Genomic DNA, 19761 nt, shown 5'->3' on the forward strand with positions numbered 1-19761 from the left:
ATGTCCTTTAACACAAATGGGAAATAGAAACTAGATGCAGGTGGTGGTCATTCGGCCTTTTGAGCCTGCTGTGCCATTCATTTTGAACATGGCTGATCATTGAATTCAATATCCTGAAACCCCCTTTCCCCCATGTCCCTTTAGCCCCAAGAGCTATATCTAATTTCTTCTTAAAATCAGACAATGTTTTGGGCCTCAAGTACTTTTTGTGGTAATGAATTCCACACATTCACCACCCTCTGGGTGAAGAAATTCCTCCTCACCTCAGTTCTAAAAGGTTTACACCCCTTATCCTCAAACTATGACCCCTAGTTCTAGATTCCCCCACCATTGGAAACATTCTTTTTGAATTTACCCTGTCTAACCCTGTTAGAATTTTACAAGTTTCTATGCGATTCCCTCTCATTCTTCTAAACCCCAGTGAATATAATTCTAAACGACTTAGTCTCTGTCACATGACAGATCTGCCATCCCAGTAATCAGCCTGGTAAACCTTTGCTGTACTCTCTATAGCAAGGGCATCCTTCCTCAGATAAGGATATCAAAACTGCACACAATACTTTTGAGGTGTGGCCTCACCAACACATTTATACAACTGCGGTAAAACATCCCTATCCCAAACTCAAATCCTTTCCCTATGAAAGTCAACATACCATTTGCTTTCTTTACTGCTTGCTATACCTACATGCTTACTTTCAGTGACCGATGCACAAGGACAGCAAGGTCTCACTGAGTATTCACCTTTTTCAATTTACACCCATTCAAGAAACAATTTGCCTTCCTTTTATTGCTACCAAAGTGGATAACCTCACATTTATCCACATAACACTGCATCTGCTATGCATATGCCCACAAACTCAGCCCGTCCAAATCATGCTGAAACATCTCTGCATCCTCTTCACAGCACATCTTCCCATCCAACTTTGTATCATCCGCAAATTTGGAAATAGTACATTTAGTTCCTTCTTCCAGATCATTAATATATAATGCGAACAGTTGGAGCCCTAGCACAGATCCTTGTGGACTGCCAATTAGAAAAAGACCCATTTATGCCAACTCTTTGCTTCCTATCTGCTAACCAGCTTTCTACCGATCTCAAAACATTAACTGCAATCCCATGTGCTTTAACTTTACACAGTAATCTGTTATGAGACCTTGTCGAAAGCCTTCTGAAAGTCTGAATAAACCACATCCACTGGTTCTCCTTGGTCAACTCTACTAGTTACATCCTCAAAGAATTCCAATAGATTTGTCAAGCATGATTTCCCCTCTGTAAATCAATGCTCACTTTGTCTGATTACACAACTGCCTTCCAAATGTTGAGTTATGAAATCCTTGATGATGGACTAACAACTTCCCCAGTACCAATGTTAGCATTACTGGTCGACCATTCCCTGTTTTACACTCCAACCTAAATGGTTTGCATCAATGCTGACAACACATCTGAGCGCACCCATTCAAATGTGAATGGACATATTTACTGAATCATGGTAACGGAATTATAACCTGTGTAGTGTTTTTTGGTCAGGAATGCAACCATGTAACTCACACCCAGTGTTGCTATCAGGAGCATCAGGAGGACAATTTCAAATGAAGATTATGAGGGCTTCTGCCTCTACCATTCTTCCAAGTAGTAAGTTCCAGACACTCAGCACCTGCTAGTTGAAAACCATTTCCCCTAAATCCCTTCTAAACCTCACCTTGAAGTTAGCGCAATGCTCTTTGCAAGGCCTGACTAGGCCCCCTCTCATTGTGAGAACTTCTGGGATCAGATTAATTTGCATGACTTTGACAACTCCCTGATATAAAGCCTACTTTGGAGCAGAGGAACGCTTCGGGGTTTGGGGATCTGAAATAGCTGACGAATACTAGTTTCTAAACACAAAGACTGAAATACAATTTTCAGTTCCAACTGTCCAGCGGCCAACCAGCTCACTGTAAAAGCAACTCAGCTAGTCTCAAACCTTTGCCCTTCCCCTGTAACACTAATTGTGTCTCTAATAGGGCTGATCCAATTTCCTTTTGAAAATCACAATTGAATCAGACTTCATCACACTCCCAGGCAGCGCATTTCAGATTCGAACTACTCACTGCATAATAAAAGTGCTTTCTTATGTCATCTTTGGTTCTTTGTTAATCACTTTGAATCTGTCCCCTCTGGTTCTTGACCCCTCTGCCAAAAGGGACAGCTTCTCTGTCTAGAACTATAGCTTTCATAGAATCTCTACAGTGCAGAAGAGACTATCCGAGCCAAAGTCTTCACCAACTCTCTAACAAGAGTATTTTACCCAGGTCCTCTTCCCCAACCTATCCCATTTACCATGGCTAACCTATATCAACTACACAGTTCAGGCCACTAAGAGGCAATTTTGCATGGCCAATGCACCTAACCTGCACATCTTTGGACTGTGGGAGGAAACCGACACACCTGAAGGAAACCTATACAGATATGGGAAGAATGTGCCAAACTCCACACAGTCACCCAAAGGTGGAACTGAACCTGGGTCCCTGGAGTTGAGAGACAGCGGTGCTAATTGCTGTACCACTGTGATCACTTCTATTAAATCTCCTCTTAACTTTCTTTTCTCCAAGGAGAAGAACCAGCTTCTATCAGCATAATTGAAGTCCCTCATCCCTGGAAGCATTCTTGCAAATCTTTCCTGAATTGTCTCTAAAGCCTTCACTTCTTTCCTAAAATGTGGTGTTAGAATTGAACATTACATCAGTAAAGGCCAACCTCATATTTTGTACATGTTCATTAAAGCCCAGGTACTTACGTGCCTTTCTAACCAGTTTTTCAACCTTGCCACTTTCCATGATTTGTGTCTCTGTTCCTGCACTCCCTGTGAATTGTGTATTTTAGTTTATATTGCCTCTCCGTGTCCACTAACAGAATTAATCACTTTACACTTCCTTGGATTAGCTTCAATCTGCTTAGAGTTTGCCCATTCCATCAATTTATCTATGCCCTGAAAGGCAACCATTATGCTCAATTTGAGAGGACCATTAGGGATGAGTAACAAATGCTAGCCTTGCCAACAATGCTAACATCCCATAAAAGAGTAAGAAAAACAACACGTCCAAGTCTCATCTCCAACATTTGAAATTGTACCCTGTGCACCCAAGACTATGTTATTAATATAGATCTTCCTTCTGGCCCCTGGGGAACATCACTGTGCACCATTCCCTAGATCAAAAACAACCATTTACCACAAAGTTTTGTTTCCTGTCACTCAACTGACTTCAGGCTCCCACTTTTTATTCCATTCGTGATTTACTTTAATTAATCCAAACTTGTCCAAGAAACTTTTAATTTGGTCCCAGACTTCCAAAGTTCTGATGTTTCACAAGCCAGATGCTTCAAGGTAAGTTGTCACACTTTCCTCATTATGTTACAGAAAAGGAGTTCTAGCCATAGCTACAACACTTTCATGAAGGAGGCTGGGATGCATGGTCTGTTTCCAAGACTTCTGTAAAAGATTGGAGTGGTTGGAAAACTCTTGTTGTCAACCTAGAGTGTCTCAGTGATTTAGATGAACCTGACACCAAAGCTAAAGAGCAGAATTGATATGATTTGTGCATGAGTATTCAGTAAGTAGCTATGCCTAGAGTGTGCTGTTAATATTTGGCTCTGAGTGAGAGACTATTTTAGCAAATGAAATTGCCATAGAATCCCTATAGTGCAGGAGGCCATTCAGCGCATTGAGCCTACACCAATGTGCTTGATTTGCTCAAGACTCACTGAACTTACATCTGCATCACATCCTTCATTCATCCACAACAAAACTGGCAACAAGAATGAAAGATTAGAGAATTGAAAGTGAGCTCAATCTCATGTTGAAGAACAGAGAATCTTGTAACAAAAGGTTGGTTAATAGATGTAAATACAATATCCAGATTGTCCCTTTAAATTAGATAATTAAAAGCATGAACAATCGTTTGTCCAGTTTTATGTTAAAGTAATTGTTTTAATCATTATTCTGCCAAAACGCACCCCTTCTCCCCCCTCCCCCAAATAATTTAAGCTAGTCTACAGTTGTGCTACACAAATCCAGACTTGTTCAAAAGCATTGATCTAGGCTGACACAAACTTATTTAGATAATGCTAACTTTTGGATGAGATATTAAACAAATTACTTAACTGACTGTATTCAATGGATTTTGATGGTATTCAAATAGAGCGTTCGGTATTTTTGTCAACATTTTTATCCAACCGAGAGCATTAAAAATAGATTAACTGGTCATCCATCTCATTGTTCTTTGTAATATGCTGCTGCAACAAGATGGCCACCACAACTTCAGAAACAATTTCATGTGATTTATCATATCGCTTTCTGTTCCGACCCAGAAGGTGAAACGAATTAAAGTTTGTTCTTTCCTTCAATCCCGCATCAACTCCACTGGAATTCATGAATGTCTGCATGTAACTTGGGAATCTTCACAATCAAGACACTAATAAGAACACTAATTTTCCACTTCTATACCAAAATATCAGAACCTCCTTTATTACATCAGAGGAATTATGCAATTGGATTATATTTGGCACTGCATTCTTTAATGTTTGAACATTTGCATTAAAATTATTTAAATACGCATTTGCCAAAGGCATCAATTATACCTTTTTGCAGCAAGTTAACAACTACTGCTACTATTATGGCCTTACAGTAACTTTTGAGATTTGCTTTTGACCACATCCCTCGTATAACAGCCAAAGGCAAAGTCAAAATCACATTACAAATAGCTTACTTTTTTGAAAATATATTTTTGCCTTTTTGAAAACTTTATTAAAATACCTGAAGAGCTGATCCAAAAAAATCCTCTATACTTAAAATTCATTATTCTCTCTCAACCTGCCCATACAGCCCTCAGCTCTAGTCCCTTGTCTGAAAAAAAAACATGCTTGATGGATGTGGTAGATATGATTTAGCCACTCATTGCCAAATCTGGCTGGACCACATAAAGCATTATTGGGTCCTGCACAAAGTGCTTATTATTGCAGGATCATGTTGGAATGCAAAGATAACTTCCTATTTACTTTCTCAACTACAAAGCATCTTCTTAAAATCCACTCTCCCCATCTCCTCTGTCTACAACTCCAAGCTACTCATGAACTTTAGTCACTTTAGTAAGACGATCCAATCAGCTGCTTTCCCAAATTAACTCCTTTCCCCCAGCGCACTGCACAAAACTTCCTTTAAGGTTCCCCTGCCCCAAAATTACTTTGCTCTTTAGTTTATGCTCTATGCGCTACTTGTTTCCTCATTGAGCACCTATTATCTATGATTCCTACCTCCTGGTCTCTTGACTCTATTCCCTCAAAACCACTGACTAACAACTTCCCCTCCAGGAGAGTGAACTGATATTGTTTGTGGTTCTCTTTCAAATACGCTCTCCTTAAAGAAAACGCATGATCCTCAATCCTTGCAAATGAACCTGCATCGCCAATCTCTCTTTCCACTCCTAAATCCTTAACTGTGTTTGCACCTGGTAAATCCATGCCCATCTTCCCTCAACTTGACTTTTTAATCTTACCAATAAGGTTTCTGTCCTGTGACACAACAGTCCTTATTGAAGTCACAAATGACATTCCACATGACAATCCCAAAGGAAAATGATTCCCTCCAAAGCCACACCACCATCATTCAACTGATCAGGACTTCATTAATCTGATACTGTTCTTAGCTATCAAATCATAAACATAATTGCCTACAATGGCTTCTCTTCCAACACTTCCTACTGGTGCCCCCCGAGCATCTGGTCCTTGACCCTTCCCATTTTTTGAGATGATGTCCTCCAACAACATCATCCGAAAACAAAACATTGGTTGATGACATCCAACTCTACCTTACCAGCATCTCTTTCAACCCCTTCACTACCTCCAAATTGCCACACTACTCGTCTGACATCCATAACTGCGTGTAGAAAGTCCTTCCAATTAAATGAGAAACCGAAGCCATCACAACAAACACCATCCCTTAGCCACTGACTACTTCTCTCCTAGTACAATGGTGTAACATTTAATCCCAAGATGAACTACCAACCACATAACTGCACCATCACGAGGACATCCGCCTCAATTTCCATAACATGCCTGACTCCACCCCTGCTTCTCAAATATATATCCGGGCCCTTGCTACATCAAGACATGACTAACCCAACACGCACCTACCTACCAAAAACTTAGAAGACATCCAAACCTCTACTGCTAACTCATACCATTAGAATATCAGAAGTGAGTAGCCTGACCTTTCAATACGATCATAGCTCATCTTTGACTACAATTGTATTTTCTTGTCAGCTCTCCACACCCGATTCTGGGAGGGCACCTCAGACTTGAATATTCTTTACACCTGAACATCCACAGAGATAAGAATTTTACAGAATCACAATTTTGAGTAAAGAAACTCCTCCTTGATAATCTTAAATGACAATCTCTTATTTTGAGGCTATGCTCCCTACTTCTAGACTTTTCACTCAGGGAAAACCTCAGCATCTACACTGTCAAACTCTGCAGAATTATACAAGTTTCAATGAGATCACCTTTCATTTCAAATTAACAAACAGGCGGTATTAGAAAGTCTGGCTGTACTAAAGTTGATCAGATGCATCCAAGCTTGATGAGGAAAGGAACGGTGATAATTGCAGAGATAATGGCCATAATCCGCCCAACGATAGAGGGGTGCCAGAGGACTGGGAAATTGCAAAAACAAAACCTGGTTCAATCACCAAAGGATAAAACCAGCAACTGCAGGCCAGTCATGTCAACCTCAGTGGTGTGAAAGCTTTTAGAAATTATAATACGGTACCAAATTAGCAGTTACTCGGACAAGTGTGAAATAGTTAAGTAGAAGGCTAATTGTGTTTAACTAATTTAAGTTTTTAGTAACAGAGGTTTGATGAGAGTAATGCAGCTGATGTGATAAGATTGGATTCCAAAAAGGCATTTGATAAGGTACCACATAATAGTTTTGTCAGCAAAATTAAAGCCCATAAGTTAAAAGGAAAAATGACAGCATGGATACAAAGTTGGCTGAGCAACAGGAAATAGAATATTGGATGAACAGCTGTTTTTGAAATGGAGGAAGTTTTACAGTGGAGTTTCTCAGGGGTTGGGTATTAGGTCTACTGTTTTTCCTTGATCTATATTAATGCCCTGTACTTGGGTGTGCAAGGAAATTACATACTTTGCAGGTGCCACAAAGCTTGAAAGTATTATGAACTGTTTGGAGGATAGAGTTAGACTTCAAGAAGCCTTAGACAGGCTGGTGGATTAGACAGGCACGTGGCAGATGAGATTTAATGCAGAGAAATGTGAAGCACTATGGAAGGAAACCAGAGCACCTGGAGGATACTCACGCAAACATGGAGAGGATGTGCAAACTCCACAAAGGCAGTTATTCGAGGTGGAATTGAACCTGGTGCTGTGAAGCAACAATGCGAACAACTGTATGTAGAATGAACAGGTTTGATAAAATATTGTTCAACGTTGTTTACTTCTCCCTTCAAAGAGCCAGCATGGCCATGACAGGCCAAATAGCTTTTTTCTCTTCTACAATTGTTTAAGATCTTCATCCATGTTTTTAAATCTTTTCCCGGCTCCACCACCTCCACATCTCCAATTTCCTCCAGCCTGTAAACTCTCCTAAACATCGGCGCTCCCCATGGCCTTTAAAACACATCCCATTTCAATCACTCCACCCATTGGTGGATATGATTTCAGCTGCCAAAATCCTACCTCCTCTGGAATCCCCACAAGCCTACATTTTTAGCCAAGCTATTGATCACCTGCCTTGATATCTCCTGGTGTGATTTGTTGCCAAACTTTCGTTTGATAGTTCTGTGAAAGTTCTTGGCATATTCTGTGAAAGGTGTTGTATAAATTCAGGTCAGTGTTACATCATTTCAAGAGCTACGGTTACTCCCTCTCATGGCAGCACTAGCTCCAGTATGATGGGCATCGATTTTTTTCCTTACTGGGTTAATTACACCATTCTGCAATACCAGATTTGATCTTCTCAGCACAAGTGAAACACAGAGAAAGCTCAGGAATCTTGTTATAAAGTTATTTTGCTCATGTAACAACTTTGAGTTACACCAATTACATGGTTCAGGGCAAGAATGATGCAGAGTTATAAAACAGCACTAGCAGATTAGAAACCAATCAACCAACTCAGCAATGACCTGGCAGGTAAAACATAGCTGAAGCTTTAATAGTGGGATAGCTGACTTTAGCCAAGGTGTTACTATATTTGATGTGCACTCTAGTCTTGTACCTGTATTTTCAGGGTGGGTTGGCTGATGTAGAAAATCCAGCAGCTTCCATTCCTGACAACTGTCCATTGGTTAGTACTAAAGTGGGCATGTATGGACATGTCAAATAAGAGCAGGATTAGGCTCCATTATAGTGGTATTCACCATTCATCTGAAAAAAAATGGTTACAGGCAATGGGATGGGGCTGGGGGATTCAGCTACTCTTCTGTTGAGACCATGATGCTCCTTGAATCCAGAGCTTATTTTTGAGCAGCAGTTTATCTGAACGGAAACGAAAGGTTATGTGAACTAACCTTTACATTTATTTACATTTTAGTCTCAGCCACCACTTTCAAAAATCCAACTTTAGCTTGTTTCAACATTTAATAAATCACTGTCAATGATTCATTTTGTAGTTATTAAACATTTGTGCATTTATTATGGTTACATGATTAACGTATCAAGAATGTTAACCACATTACCTAGTTAGCAATATTTTTAAATGATACAATTTGATACAGATTAACAAAGCAAGCTTTCCTTTCGTGTATCTTAGGCACTTGGGCAAATAAAATTGAATTTCAAATCTTGGGCTGATCAACCCTTAAAACAGCAAGGTTGAAAATTATAAAGTTGATTACAGTAGCTGGCAAATAGTATGTAGACACGGTAAGGATATATTTTGCACTACCTAATAATGTAAAAAAATTGCACCACAATATAAAACCATGTTATCATGTTATTATTTTAAAATAGACTGCCCGTTTTTTTAACATTTAGTTTAGGTCTCATTATCAACCGTCATTTCACAACGGAAAAGAATTCAGTGACAGGTGTGCATCAATGAAATGCAAGAGTCTTGTCATACAGGAAATCAATCCTAGTTAGGACTTTATCATTCAGTTGTACACTTTCCTGCTGTCGTTAAAACAATTATTCCAAATTAAAATGCTACAAGAACATTTTTCTTTCGTTATACATTGTAGAATTCTTTCGTCATTAAACACCAAAAAAAATTTCACACATTTTCTGCAGACATCCGGACAAATCTCAAAACGCCTTTTCAGGTTTTAAATTTTCATGTTGAGTTTGCCTTTGCTCTGGAGTGTCTATTCACCCTATTTGCCAGTGGGCTGGAGGGGGGGCACAACTTGCTCCAGGTCTCCTCATCACTCAACCACTGGGAAATCTACTAACTGTCTTTGTAGAATCATTTTAAAACAATTTGAATGGCCCAAAGTACTTACTACCTAATGAAGTGTTGCCACTGTTGTAATGTGGTAATCACATAGAGAATGTGGTAAACAATATTTGCGCAGCAAAATGATCCACAAACAGCAATGAGGCAAATGAACAGAGGATGTGCCTTTTTTGATGTTGTTTGAGAAACGAACATTAGCTGTGACCTTTCATTTCCCATTCAGTGGTGCAGGCAGAGCCCCAGTCAAAAAACCATACCCCAATACTGCAGCACTCCCTCACTCCTGCACTGAAGTTTCTTGATTGTCTGTAGAGGGGAGTTTGAAACCAAGGCCTTTTAACTCAAAGGCCAATGCGTCACCAATGAGCCATGTCTCACACTATGGGGGTGAGGGTGAGGGGGTGTCTTGTGTGGGATAGACACTGCAGGGGAGAAGCTCATGTTTGCGTTGAATCCAAGATATCCAGAAGAAGAAAGGAACGTTTGGCCCCACAGTTCAGTGATGCCTCCACAGAGAATATCCTCCAGGCTGCCCAGGAAAGGCAGGGTGTTTCTCCAGGGCGGGAGCAGCACGCCCTCTCATTTGGCCTGGGAGGACAGCAGCTGGGTGGTTAGCGCAAATGTGAGGAAAAACAAACAATTGTAAGAAAGTCTCAGCTCAATATTACACACTATAAATAATGACTATTTTAAATGCCAACAGCAAAATTGCATATTGTACCATAAAATCTACCTATTTACGGTGTAGGAACATGGAGCTATGTTGGGATCTAAAACATGAATATGTAACAACTTGACTGAGTTTTCGAATTAAAAGCTGGACCCATCTGTCAGCTGGCCATATAAATTTAGCTACTCTGCAGCATGGAACAGGAATACATACTGTAATGCATATCCAGCATGCGCTTTGCAAACATTTCTAATGCTTTCTTTACTGTTGCCAAAACTTCTAGTTCAGGACCTCGAGGAGCTAATTTTAACTCACCAGGCAGAACAACTAACAGGGAGCCTATTACAAAACTAAGACAAAACAATCAAGCAGTTCAGCTGATATCATCCATCTCATAGCCCTACACAAACCATTTCTCCCTTTACCAAAATTCAGGAACAACAGTAGGCCATTCAACCTCAAGTTTGCTTCACCTTTCATCAGATCATGGCTGATCTGCATCTTCTAGTTCGGTAACCTACAAATTTTAAAATCTAACAATTTAAGTATTTTTCTTAAAGTATATAAACTCTTTGCCATTTCATTTTATTTCTTCTTTTCTAGCCTGCCAGTTTAATCAGAACACTGTAGATATTATACCAAACACAAAACAAAGGGGAACATATTTACAATACACTTTAAACAGAGGCAGAGCAGCAGCAGAGGGGAAAACAAGGTGGAAAATCTGTAAAAGTTCAGCCAATGCGTACAGGAGCCCATGTTTAATTTTTCATTTTTTTTAAAAAAACAAAGTAGTCTCCTAAATTTTGAGAAGGTCACCAGTAAACATACAAGGCAGGCTAGAAATGGCAAGGCAACCTCAGCCCACGTATCAGGACAGCAGGACAGTCCCACACCTGTCAGAAAGGTGTCTGCCTAAGGTCACTCTAGTTTATCATTCTTGAGAGATCATGGTTTTATACAGAATACGTCAGGCAGCCAGGCAGTATCGACTTGGGAGAGGTTGAAAAAGAAGCCCCACAGATATTAGTCTAATCCAACAAGTGCCTGTCATCTCTGTGGACTTGCAGAAAGGCTACAGAGAGGACAGCCACAATGCAGGCCAAAAGAGAGGACAGCCACAATGCAGGCCAAAAGAGAGGACAGCCACAATGCAGGCCAAAAGAGAGGACAGCCACAATGCAGGCCAAAAGAGAGGACAGCCACAATGCAGGCCAAAAGAGAGGACAGCCACAATGCAGGCCAAAAGAGAGGACAGCCACAATGCAGGCCAAAAGAGAGGACAGCCACAATGCAGGCCAAAAGAGAGGACAGCCACAATGCAGGCCAAAAGAGAGGACAGCCACAATGCAGGCCAAAAGAGAGGACAGCCACAATGCAGGCCAAAAGAGAGGACAGCCACAATGCAGGCCAAAAGAGAGGACAGCCACAATGCAGGCCAAAAGAGAGGACAGCCACAATGCAGGCCAAAAGAGAGGACAGCCACAATGCAGGCCAAAAGAGAGGACAGCCACAATGCAGGCCAAAAGAGAGGACAGCCACAATGCAGGCCAAAAGAGAGGACAGCCACAATGCAGGCCAAAAGAGAGGACAGCCACAATGCAGGCCAAAAGAGAGGACAGCCACAATGCAGGCCAAAAGAGAGGACAGCCACAATGCAGGCCAAAAGAGAGGACAGCCACAATGCAGGCCAAAAGAGAGGACAGCCACAATGCAGGCCAAAAGAGAGGACAGCCACAATGCAGGCCAAAAGAGAGGACAGCCACAATGCAGGCCAAAAGAGAGGACAGCCACAATGCAGGCCAAAAGAGAGGACAGCCACAATGCAGGCCAAAAGAGAGGACAGCCACAATGCAGGCCAAGGCACAGTGGCTCAGAAAACCTCCCGGTACAGGGGAGGTGGAGAAGAAGCAAAATAGAAATGATAGGGGATTCTATAATTAGGGGGTTAGATGCATATGTGCCAAAGGGTATGTTGCCACCACAGTAAGGGATATCTCAAGATCGCCGGGGAGAAATTTGAAATGAGGGGGGAAAAAATCCAGTTGTCGAAGATGATCATTCCAACATGGACTACATGAGTAGCAACAGGGAACGCTCGAGTGAGAGTTGGGACCTAAATTAAGTAGGTAACAATTTTTGAATTGTATGAACCACATGCCAAACAGCATAGAGACAGGCAAGTCAGGAAGATTAACATAGTTAAAGGGTTTCCTTTTCACAGGGCACTAACACTGGGACGGAAAGGAGCTGTATAGTTGGAATGGGCTATAGTTGGGATGGGCTCCAGCTGAACTAGAAAGACTTACATTTATCCAAAATCTGGATGTTTCAAAGTGCTTTACAGTGAATGAACGATTTTGAGGTGTAGTCACCAAGCACTGTTAGAAATGCAGCAGCAGCCAACTTGCACTCAGCAATCTCCCACAAATAGCAATATAACAATTACAAGATCACAAAACAAACAGCCTTTAATTGAGAGATAAATATTGGCCAGAATATCTCAACTCCCCTGCTCTGCTTCGAAATAACACCACAGAATCTCTTGCGTTCATCTGGGGACAAAGAGGATCTCAATGTCATATCTGAAAGTCTGGCAGTGCAGCACTACCACAGTACTGCATTGGACCATCAGACTTGATTTTTGAGAATTAAATCAGTGTCCTGAAATAAAAAGTAAACAGGGAAGTGGCATAGGTTTTAGCCTAAGAGGGAGGTGGAGTCTACAAGAAATAAAACAAGCCTAAATATAAACGGAGTACAGGACAGCACAGGATCAAGTAAAGGAGAACTAAGTGACCAGGGAGTAAAGAGTTATAGAACAGAGGTGTAAACAGATGTAAAAATAGAGGGAGAGAAACCATCAAAAATTGGTTAAATTGTCTGTATGTCAATGCGTACAGTGCCTGCACAGTAAGAAGTCTCACTACACCAGGTTAAAGTCCAACAGGTTTATTTGTCACTAGCTTTGTGTCTCTCCGGCTCCAGCATCAGGTGAGTGAGGGCTTGTGTTCACAAAAGATCATATACAGACAACTCAATTTGCAAGATAATGGTTGGAATGCAAGTCTTTACAGGTAATGAAGTCTTAAAGGCACAGACAATGTGAGTGGAGGGAGGACCAAACACAGGTTACAGAGGTGTGTATTGTCTCCAGCCAGGACAGTTAGTGAGATTTTGCAACTGTCTCACTAACTGAGATTTGCTTATCCCAGTTCCACACCAGCATCTCCACATTACAGTGCCTGCAGCAGAAGAACTGAAGGCAATAACACATTGTGAGTAACCAGACGTTGTAAATATAACTGAGACACGACTACAGAATGGTAATTAAACATTGCAGAGGATAACATACTTAGAAAAAGATGGAGAAAACAGGCAAGTGAACTAGTTGGATTTATTTAATATTTCTCTATTTTAAATGCAATTATATAATTTAAATCTCATCTTCTGATGGCATTCCCATCTAATCTGTGTTCCTGTTTAAAACTGAAGCAAACTAATTAGTATTTCTGCCCTCTTGCTTTTGCTAACTGATTTCTGTTCTATCCATCTCTTAATGGCCCTACTCTCATCAAGACTTTCCTTTTTAAATTTATGTACCAATAAAATATTTTACTATTTTGTTTTATATACCTTTATAATTTTTCATTCCTTTTTGACTTCCTGACCTTTTTTACCCTTTTTCGGTAGTTGAAAAAAATGGCACAACTATTAGAACAGAAATAGAATCAATGTAGATACAGATTTAAAAAATGATTAATCACACTAATAAGGACAAATCTACAGATGGAGGAAGAAATATGCAAATAACTTAAGGAAATGAGTGATAAAATATAGAATAACGGTGGGAGATTTTAACAATCTCAAAATTATTTAACCTGAAATAGATAAAAAGAATAATGGAATTTAATTCCTATAATGTACACAGGACTCCTTTCTAACTTATTATTTAAAAAGCCTGATAAAAGGAAAATTCGCTACTCGAATATGCACTGTTGGATAAGAGAAGTAAAAGGGGAACACCTTTGTAACAATGACCATAACATAACGCAGTTTAAGATAATTATTGAAAAGGACACATATAGCTAGGACTGGCGTAACAGACTTGAAAATCCCAATTTAAAGCATTGCTGGGGGGAGAACAATCGAACTTAGAAATAAAATGAGCAACAATCTGAGCAATAATGACAGAGCAGCAATGGGAATTTTTTTTGAAGTGTTCAACAGAATCAAAGAAAAAATATATTCAACTAAATAAAGAACAAAAAACAAACTAAACTCTTGAGACAATCGATTAAAAACTGAAGGGAAAACGGAGGTGTGCATTAACTACATGCAGTGGAGAGCATGGCAGGGGTTATTAGGAGGGCAAAAAAGTTTGGAAGTCAAAGGAACCAAAAAATATAAAAGGTATATAAAACAGTAAAATATTTTACTAGTACATAAATTTAAAAAGGAAAATCTTGATGAGAATAGGAAAATCTTGATGAGAATCCTTAAGAAATGGATAGAACAGAAATCAGTTAGCAAAAGCAAGATGGTAGAAACATTAATTACTTTGCTTCAGTTTTAAACAGGAACACATTAGGTGGGCATGCTATTAGATGATATGATATTTAAATAATATAGTTGCATTTAAAAGAGAAATAATTAAATAAAATTAAACAGTATAAAACCCTGATCTCATCCACACATTTTAAAAGAATATAAAGAGACAGAGGCATTTGTACACATATTCAATAATTCATTACAGAAAGGTGCAGATAGCTAATATCTATATTCAAGAAAGGACTTAGAACATGCCCAGGGAATTACAGACCAATTGGCTGAATAATGGCGTTAGGAAAAATAATGGAATTCCTAAGCAGGAAGAAAATAAAACATCTAGAAACCAAAAATTAAGGACTAGTCTTTGAGGTAGTAATGCAAAAGATGTAATTTATCTAGACTTTCATGAGACTTTCTTATAAGGTGCCAAATAATAGATGAAGTCAGCCAGCATGTGGAATCAGGCAACATTAGCAGAATTGATAGGTAGCTATCAAGAAAGAATAAGAACATAAGAACATAAGAAATAGGAGCAGGAGTAGGCCATCTAGCCCTTCGAGCCTGCCCCACCATTCAATAAGATCATGGCTGATCTGTCGCTGCTCAGTTCCACTTTCCCGTCCTCTCCCCATAACCCTTAATCCCCTCTCTTATCAAAAACCCATCAACCCGCGTCTTAAAAATATTTAGCGAGGCAGCCTCCACCACTTCAACGGGCAGAGAATTCCAGAGATTCACCACCCTTTGAGTGAAGAAGTTCCTCCTCAACTCCGTTCTAAACCACCCCCCTTTTATCTTGAGGCTGTGCCCCCTAGTCCTACTGTCTTTTTTGAGCGGGAAGAGTCTCTCCACCTCTATCCTATCCATCCCATTCATCATCTTATATGTCTCAATGAGATCTCCCCTCATTCTTCTAAACTCTAACGAGTACAAGCCTAGTTTATTCAGCCTCTCCTCATAGCTCAACCCCCTCAACTCCGGTATCAGCCTAGTAAACCTCCTCTGCACTCCCTCCAAGGCCAAAATATCTTTGCGCAGGTGCGGCGCCCAAAACTGCACACAGTACTCCAGCTGCGGCCTCACCAATGCCCTATACAGCTGCAGCAAGACCTCCCTACTTTTATATTCAATCCCCCTCGCTATGAAGGCCAGCATCCCATTCGCCTTCCTGACCACCTGCTGCACCTGCAAGCTGGGTTTTTGCGACTCATGCACAAGGACCCCGGGGTCCCTCTGCACCGTCGCCTGCTGCAGAATTTAGGTGAAGGATAGCTATTCAGAGTGGCAAGAGGTGGAGTCCTACAAGGAAGGATTTATGTTGGGACCATGGTCATTCACAATTTAATGATTTTGACTTTGAAATCAGAAACAAGTTCCAAATGTGAGGGTGGGGCGTGGCAGTAATAGTCAGTACTGAGAAGGGTAACATTACAAAATGACAATAAACTTGCAGAATTGGCACATTAATTGACAAATGGATTAAATGAATTTTAAAGTATAAAACATTCTGCCAATAAAAATAAGGAAACTACATATTACTTGGAAAATAAGAACATGAGCAAAGTATAGCAACAAAGGATTTCAGAGTGCAAATCCATAAATCACAAAGCAATGACAAGTTAATAAGGCCATTAAAAAGATAAACTATGTATTAGTGTTTATTTCTAGACTAGAAACAAAAAGTTAAGTTATGCTCAACTTGCTTTGAACTCTGGTGAGATCACAATTTACAATTCTGGCCACATATGATACATAAGTACGGGAGAAGATGTAAACCCATTATATGCATCAGAAGTTAAGCAAGCTGAGTTCCTCCTCTTAGATGTTGGAGAGGTGACCTATCAGGAGTCTGCATAATTATAAAATGTTTTGATAAAGTTTTCACTTGTGGGGAAGTGCAAAAGCAGGGGCCATCAAAGTTAGATACTTGCAAGAAATCAAAAGAATTCAGAAGTTTCTTTATGTGGTGAGAACATAAAGCTCACTACAACATGGAGTGATCGAGATGAATATTTCAACATTGAAGGGAAGGCTATTTAATTAAGAGGAAGGAATAGAAGAAAATGGTGAAGAGTTAGATGAAGAAAGATGTTCAAGTGGAACATGAAAGTCAGCATGGATTAGGTGGGAACATTATTTTCTTTGAATTTGAGGCCCATTCAACAAAGTGGGGCTTGCAAAAGATAAAACAGCCCAGGGCTTTTTTAAAAATTACTGAAGGAAACAGGTCCACTCACTTTTTCTCCCCACCTGACTTGGGTCCCTACTGTCTTTAAATTTACATTAACTTGGTTTCAAAACAAACTAATCAAATTTGCAGACATGAAAATTGGGAGAGCATGCAAGTGAATCCAAACAGACAGCCAGGATCTTACAAATGAAGTATGTAAAATATACAAATAGGGTAGGGGACAGAACAAAAATTACACCTGCACGGTATTGTGTATATAGTATAGTTAACACAATTGCTTGATTGGGAGTAAAACCTCAAAATGTGAAGCTGAAAGAGATCTGGAGTTTTTTGGCTGACTCAGCAACTAACAACCGACAAAATAAATAGTGCTGAATTATTCAATCCACTGTGAAGTTTAAGCAGGAAATTCTAATCTGGTTAGGCCACACCACACCTTCAATTTAACATAATAAAAACAGAAGTTGCTAGAATGTATGGCAGACCAATTGGCAGTCACAAAGAAAACTAGATAGAGATTTCACAGTAGAAACATCAGCCCTCATAACAGATAATAGCAGACCCTGCTTTGTAGCACATTTCGTTATTCAGTATTTGCATTGTTTTCTTTTCATATCTCCCGAATTCCACAGCACGAGAATTACTGCACCCCAGAATAGATACAAAACAAATCTTGCTTTCGAGGTTTAAGACTTGAAAAATGTGGGACGGCTCATTTGAAAGGAAGAAACTGAGGGACAACTACAAAGATATAGAAGTGTATGCTATACAATTTTAAAGCACAGGAAGTGGCCATGCAGTTTACTACACCCACACCAGCTTAAAAAAATCCATTACTCTGATCCTTTCTCTCTTCTCCTAATTCTTTTACATTTTTGCCCCCCAAATACTTAACCACTCCTCTTCAAAATGGTTACAGAATTTGCTCCCATCTCTGATTTCAATAAGACACTCTTTGTCCCAAGTTATAGGCAGAAAGATTTTTTTCCTAATCTTTTCTTCTGTATGATTGGTAACAAGATGTACATGACACAGTAGAAACAGCTTGATCAAATCTACCTGTTGAAAGTCGTTGATAATTCTGAGCACAACTAACAGATCCCCTATACATTATCATCATTAAAGCAGGCTTTGCTAAGTGACTCATCTCTGATATTCATCTGAGTACGTCTCTTTACCCTCTCCATGGTCTTGGTATCCTTTCTGAAGTACAGCATTCTAAACTGGATGCAATATTTTAACTGCTGCCTAAGTAATCTTTTCCACAGGTTTATCTTGACATTTTACTTTGATGCTCTTTTGCATGCCAAACAAGTAAACAAATTCAAATTAACTTAAGGACAAATTAAAAGGAGCAGCCCCCCAAAAAGGAAGGGGGTGATGGCCCGAACAAAAAAAAGTCGAAAGAAAACTTAAAACATTAAATCAAAATGTACTTGTCGGGGTCTATAATACACCCCAGCCCGAGGTGCCCAGCTGGCACAGAAGGTGTCAACTGTGCCCGTGGACACCGCACGCTCCCTCTCCAGGGACACCTGGCCGCAAATATAGCCGCCGTAGACGGGCAGACAATCTCTATAGCAATATCTAAAACTGCAAATTTTTTTTAAACCCCATTTTAAACTTTTTCTCCCAGTTTAAAAATCCGAATGTTGAAATCAAGTGTCTGCTCGCTCTTTCAAAAGTTTTAAGTTAATGCTCAAATACTACTACTCCTGTTCTTTGGTCCAACATTGAATTTCAACTGGCATCTCTTTGCCCTACCTTCTTTCTTCCAGAGCTATGTCCTCTCTGGATAACCAGCTTCCTTACTTGTGTCAATGTTAATATGGTAACTCCTTATGGTCTTAATATTGACCACAAAAAGATACCACCTGTTAAATCTAATCATCCAAACATTTTATTTGTCAATACTTTTATCCTGATTAGCTTACTATCTATGCTTCCCTTTAATATGATTCACTTCCAATTTAAGGACATACATATAAAACATACCAAGTAGGGGGAGAAGTTGCCTATTTGATTCTTCAAACCTGCTCTGCCATTCAATAAGATCATAGAATCCTACAGTGCAGAAAGAGGCCATTCAGCCCATCGAGCCAGCACAAACCACAATCCCACCCAGGCCCTACCCCACATATTTACCCACTAATCCCTCTCTAATCTATGCATCCCAGGACACCAAGGAGCAATTTAGCATGGCCAAACTAGCCTGCACATCTTTGGACTGTGGGAGGAAACCGGAGCACCTGGAGAAAACCCACACAGACACGGAGAATGTGCAAACTCCGCACAAACAGTCATCTGAGCAGGGATTTGAACCCAGGTCCCTGAAGCTGTGAAGCAGCAGTGCTAACCACTGTGCTACCATGCCAGCCATGGCTGATCTGTTTGTGGTTTGAGTTCCACATTCTCATATTCCCCAGTAACGTTCATTCCCTTGCATAGCAGTAACTTTTGACACAGTTCCAAAGTCACACAACCTCAACAGAAAATCTCATCTCAGTCCAAAAAGAGGAATCCTAATTTTAAAACAGTGCTCCCTAATTCTGGACTTGTCCAGAAGAGGAAACAGCCTTTCCAAGTCCACCTTTTCTAGACCCTACACCATTCTAAACTACAATCAAGTCGCTGCTCACTCTTCTAAATTCAAGCCCAACCTATCCTCCTAAGACAGCCCATTCACTCCAGATTATCAACCTAGTAAACTTTTGACTGCCACTTACATCCTTGCTTCCTTAAATAAGGAGACCGGAACAGTTTTTTAAAATGAGCAATTCATTGTATTATATCTCAGATCCTAATATCTAGAAATTCACTCACCCCGATGTTAATTGGTTAATAATTAGTTACATTCTTTCATCTTTCCTTGCTTCTTGAGCATGTTATGTTAGTGA

At 40.0% G+C, this 19761-nt stretch overlaps 1 protein-coding gene across 3 annotated transcripts in view; it reads right to left on the reverse strand.

Annotated features, from left to right (window-relative positions):
• Positions 1-19761, reverse strand: part of LOC145353952 (ubiquitin-conjugating enzyme E2 variant 1-like) — a 43643-nt gene that overhangs the window by 22415 nt on the left and 1467 nt on the right. Inside the window, exon 1 of one of the 3 annotated variants that reach the window (XM_080204974.1) lies at positions 8274-8369. The exons of the other annotated variants lie outside the window; for them this stretch is intronic. Within the exon in view, the coding sequence (XP_080061100.1) occupies positions 8274-8340 (67 nt within the window). The 5' untranslated portion in view covers positions 8341-8369. Of the gene's footprint in view, positions 1-8273; positions 8370-19761 lie in introns of those variants that run through there. 3 annotated transcript variants of the gene reach the window in all.

The sequence above is a fragment of the Carcharhinus amblyrhynchos genome, chromosome 16, assembly GCF_965287045.1.
Source record: "Carcharhinus amblyrhynchos chromosome 16, sCarAmb.v2.hapA, whole genome shotgun sequence".
NCBI classification, from domain to species: Eukaryota; Metazoa; Chordata; class Chondrichthyes; order Carcharhiniformes; family Carcharhinidae; genus Carcharhinus; species Carcharhinus amblyrhynchos.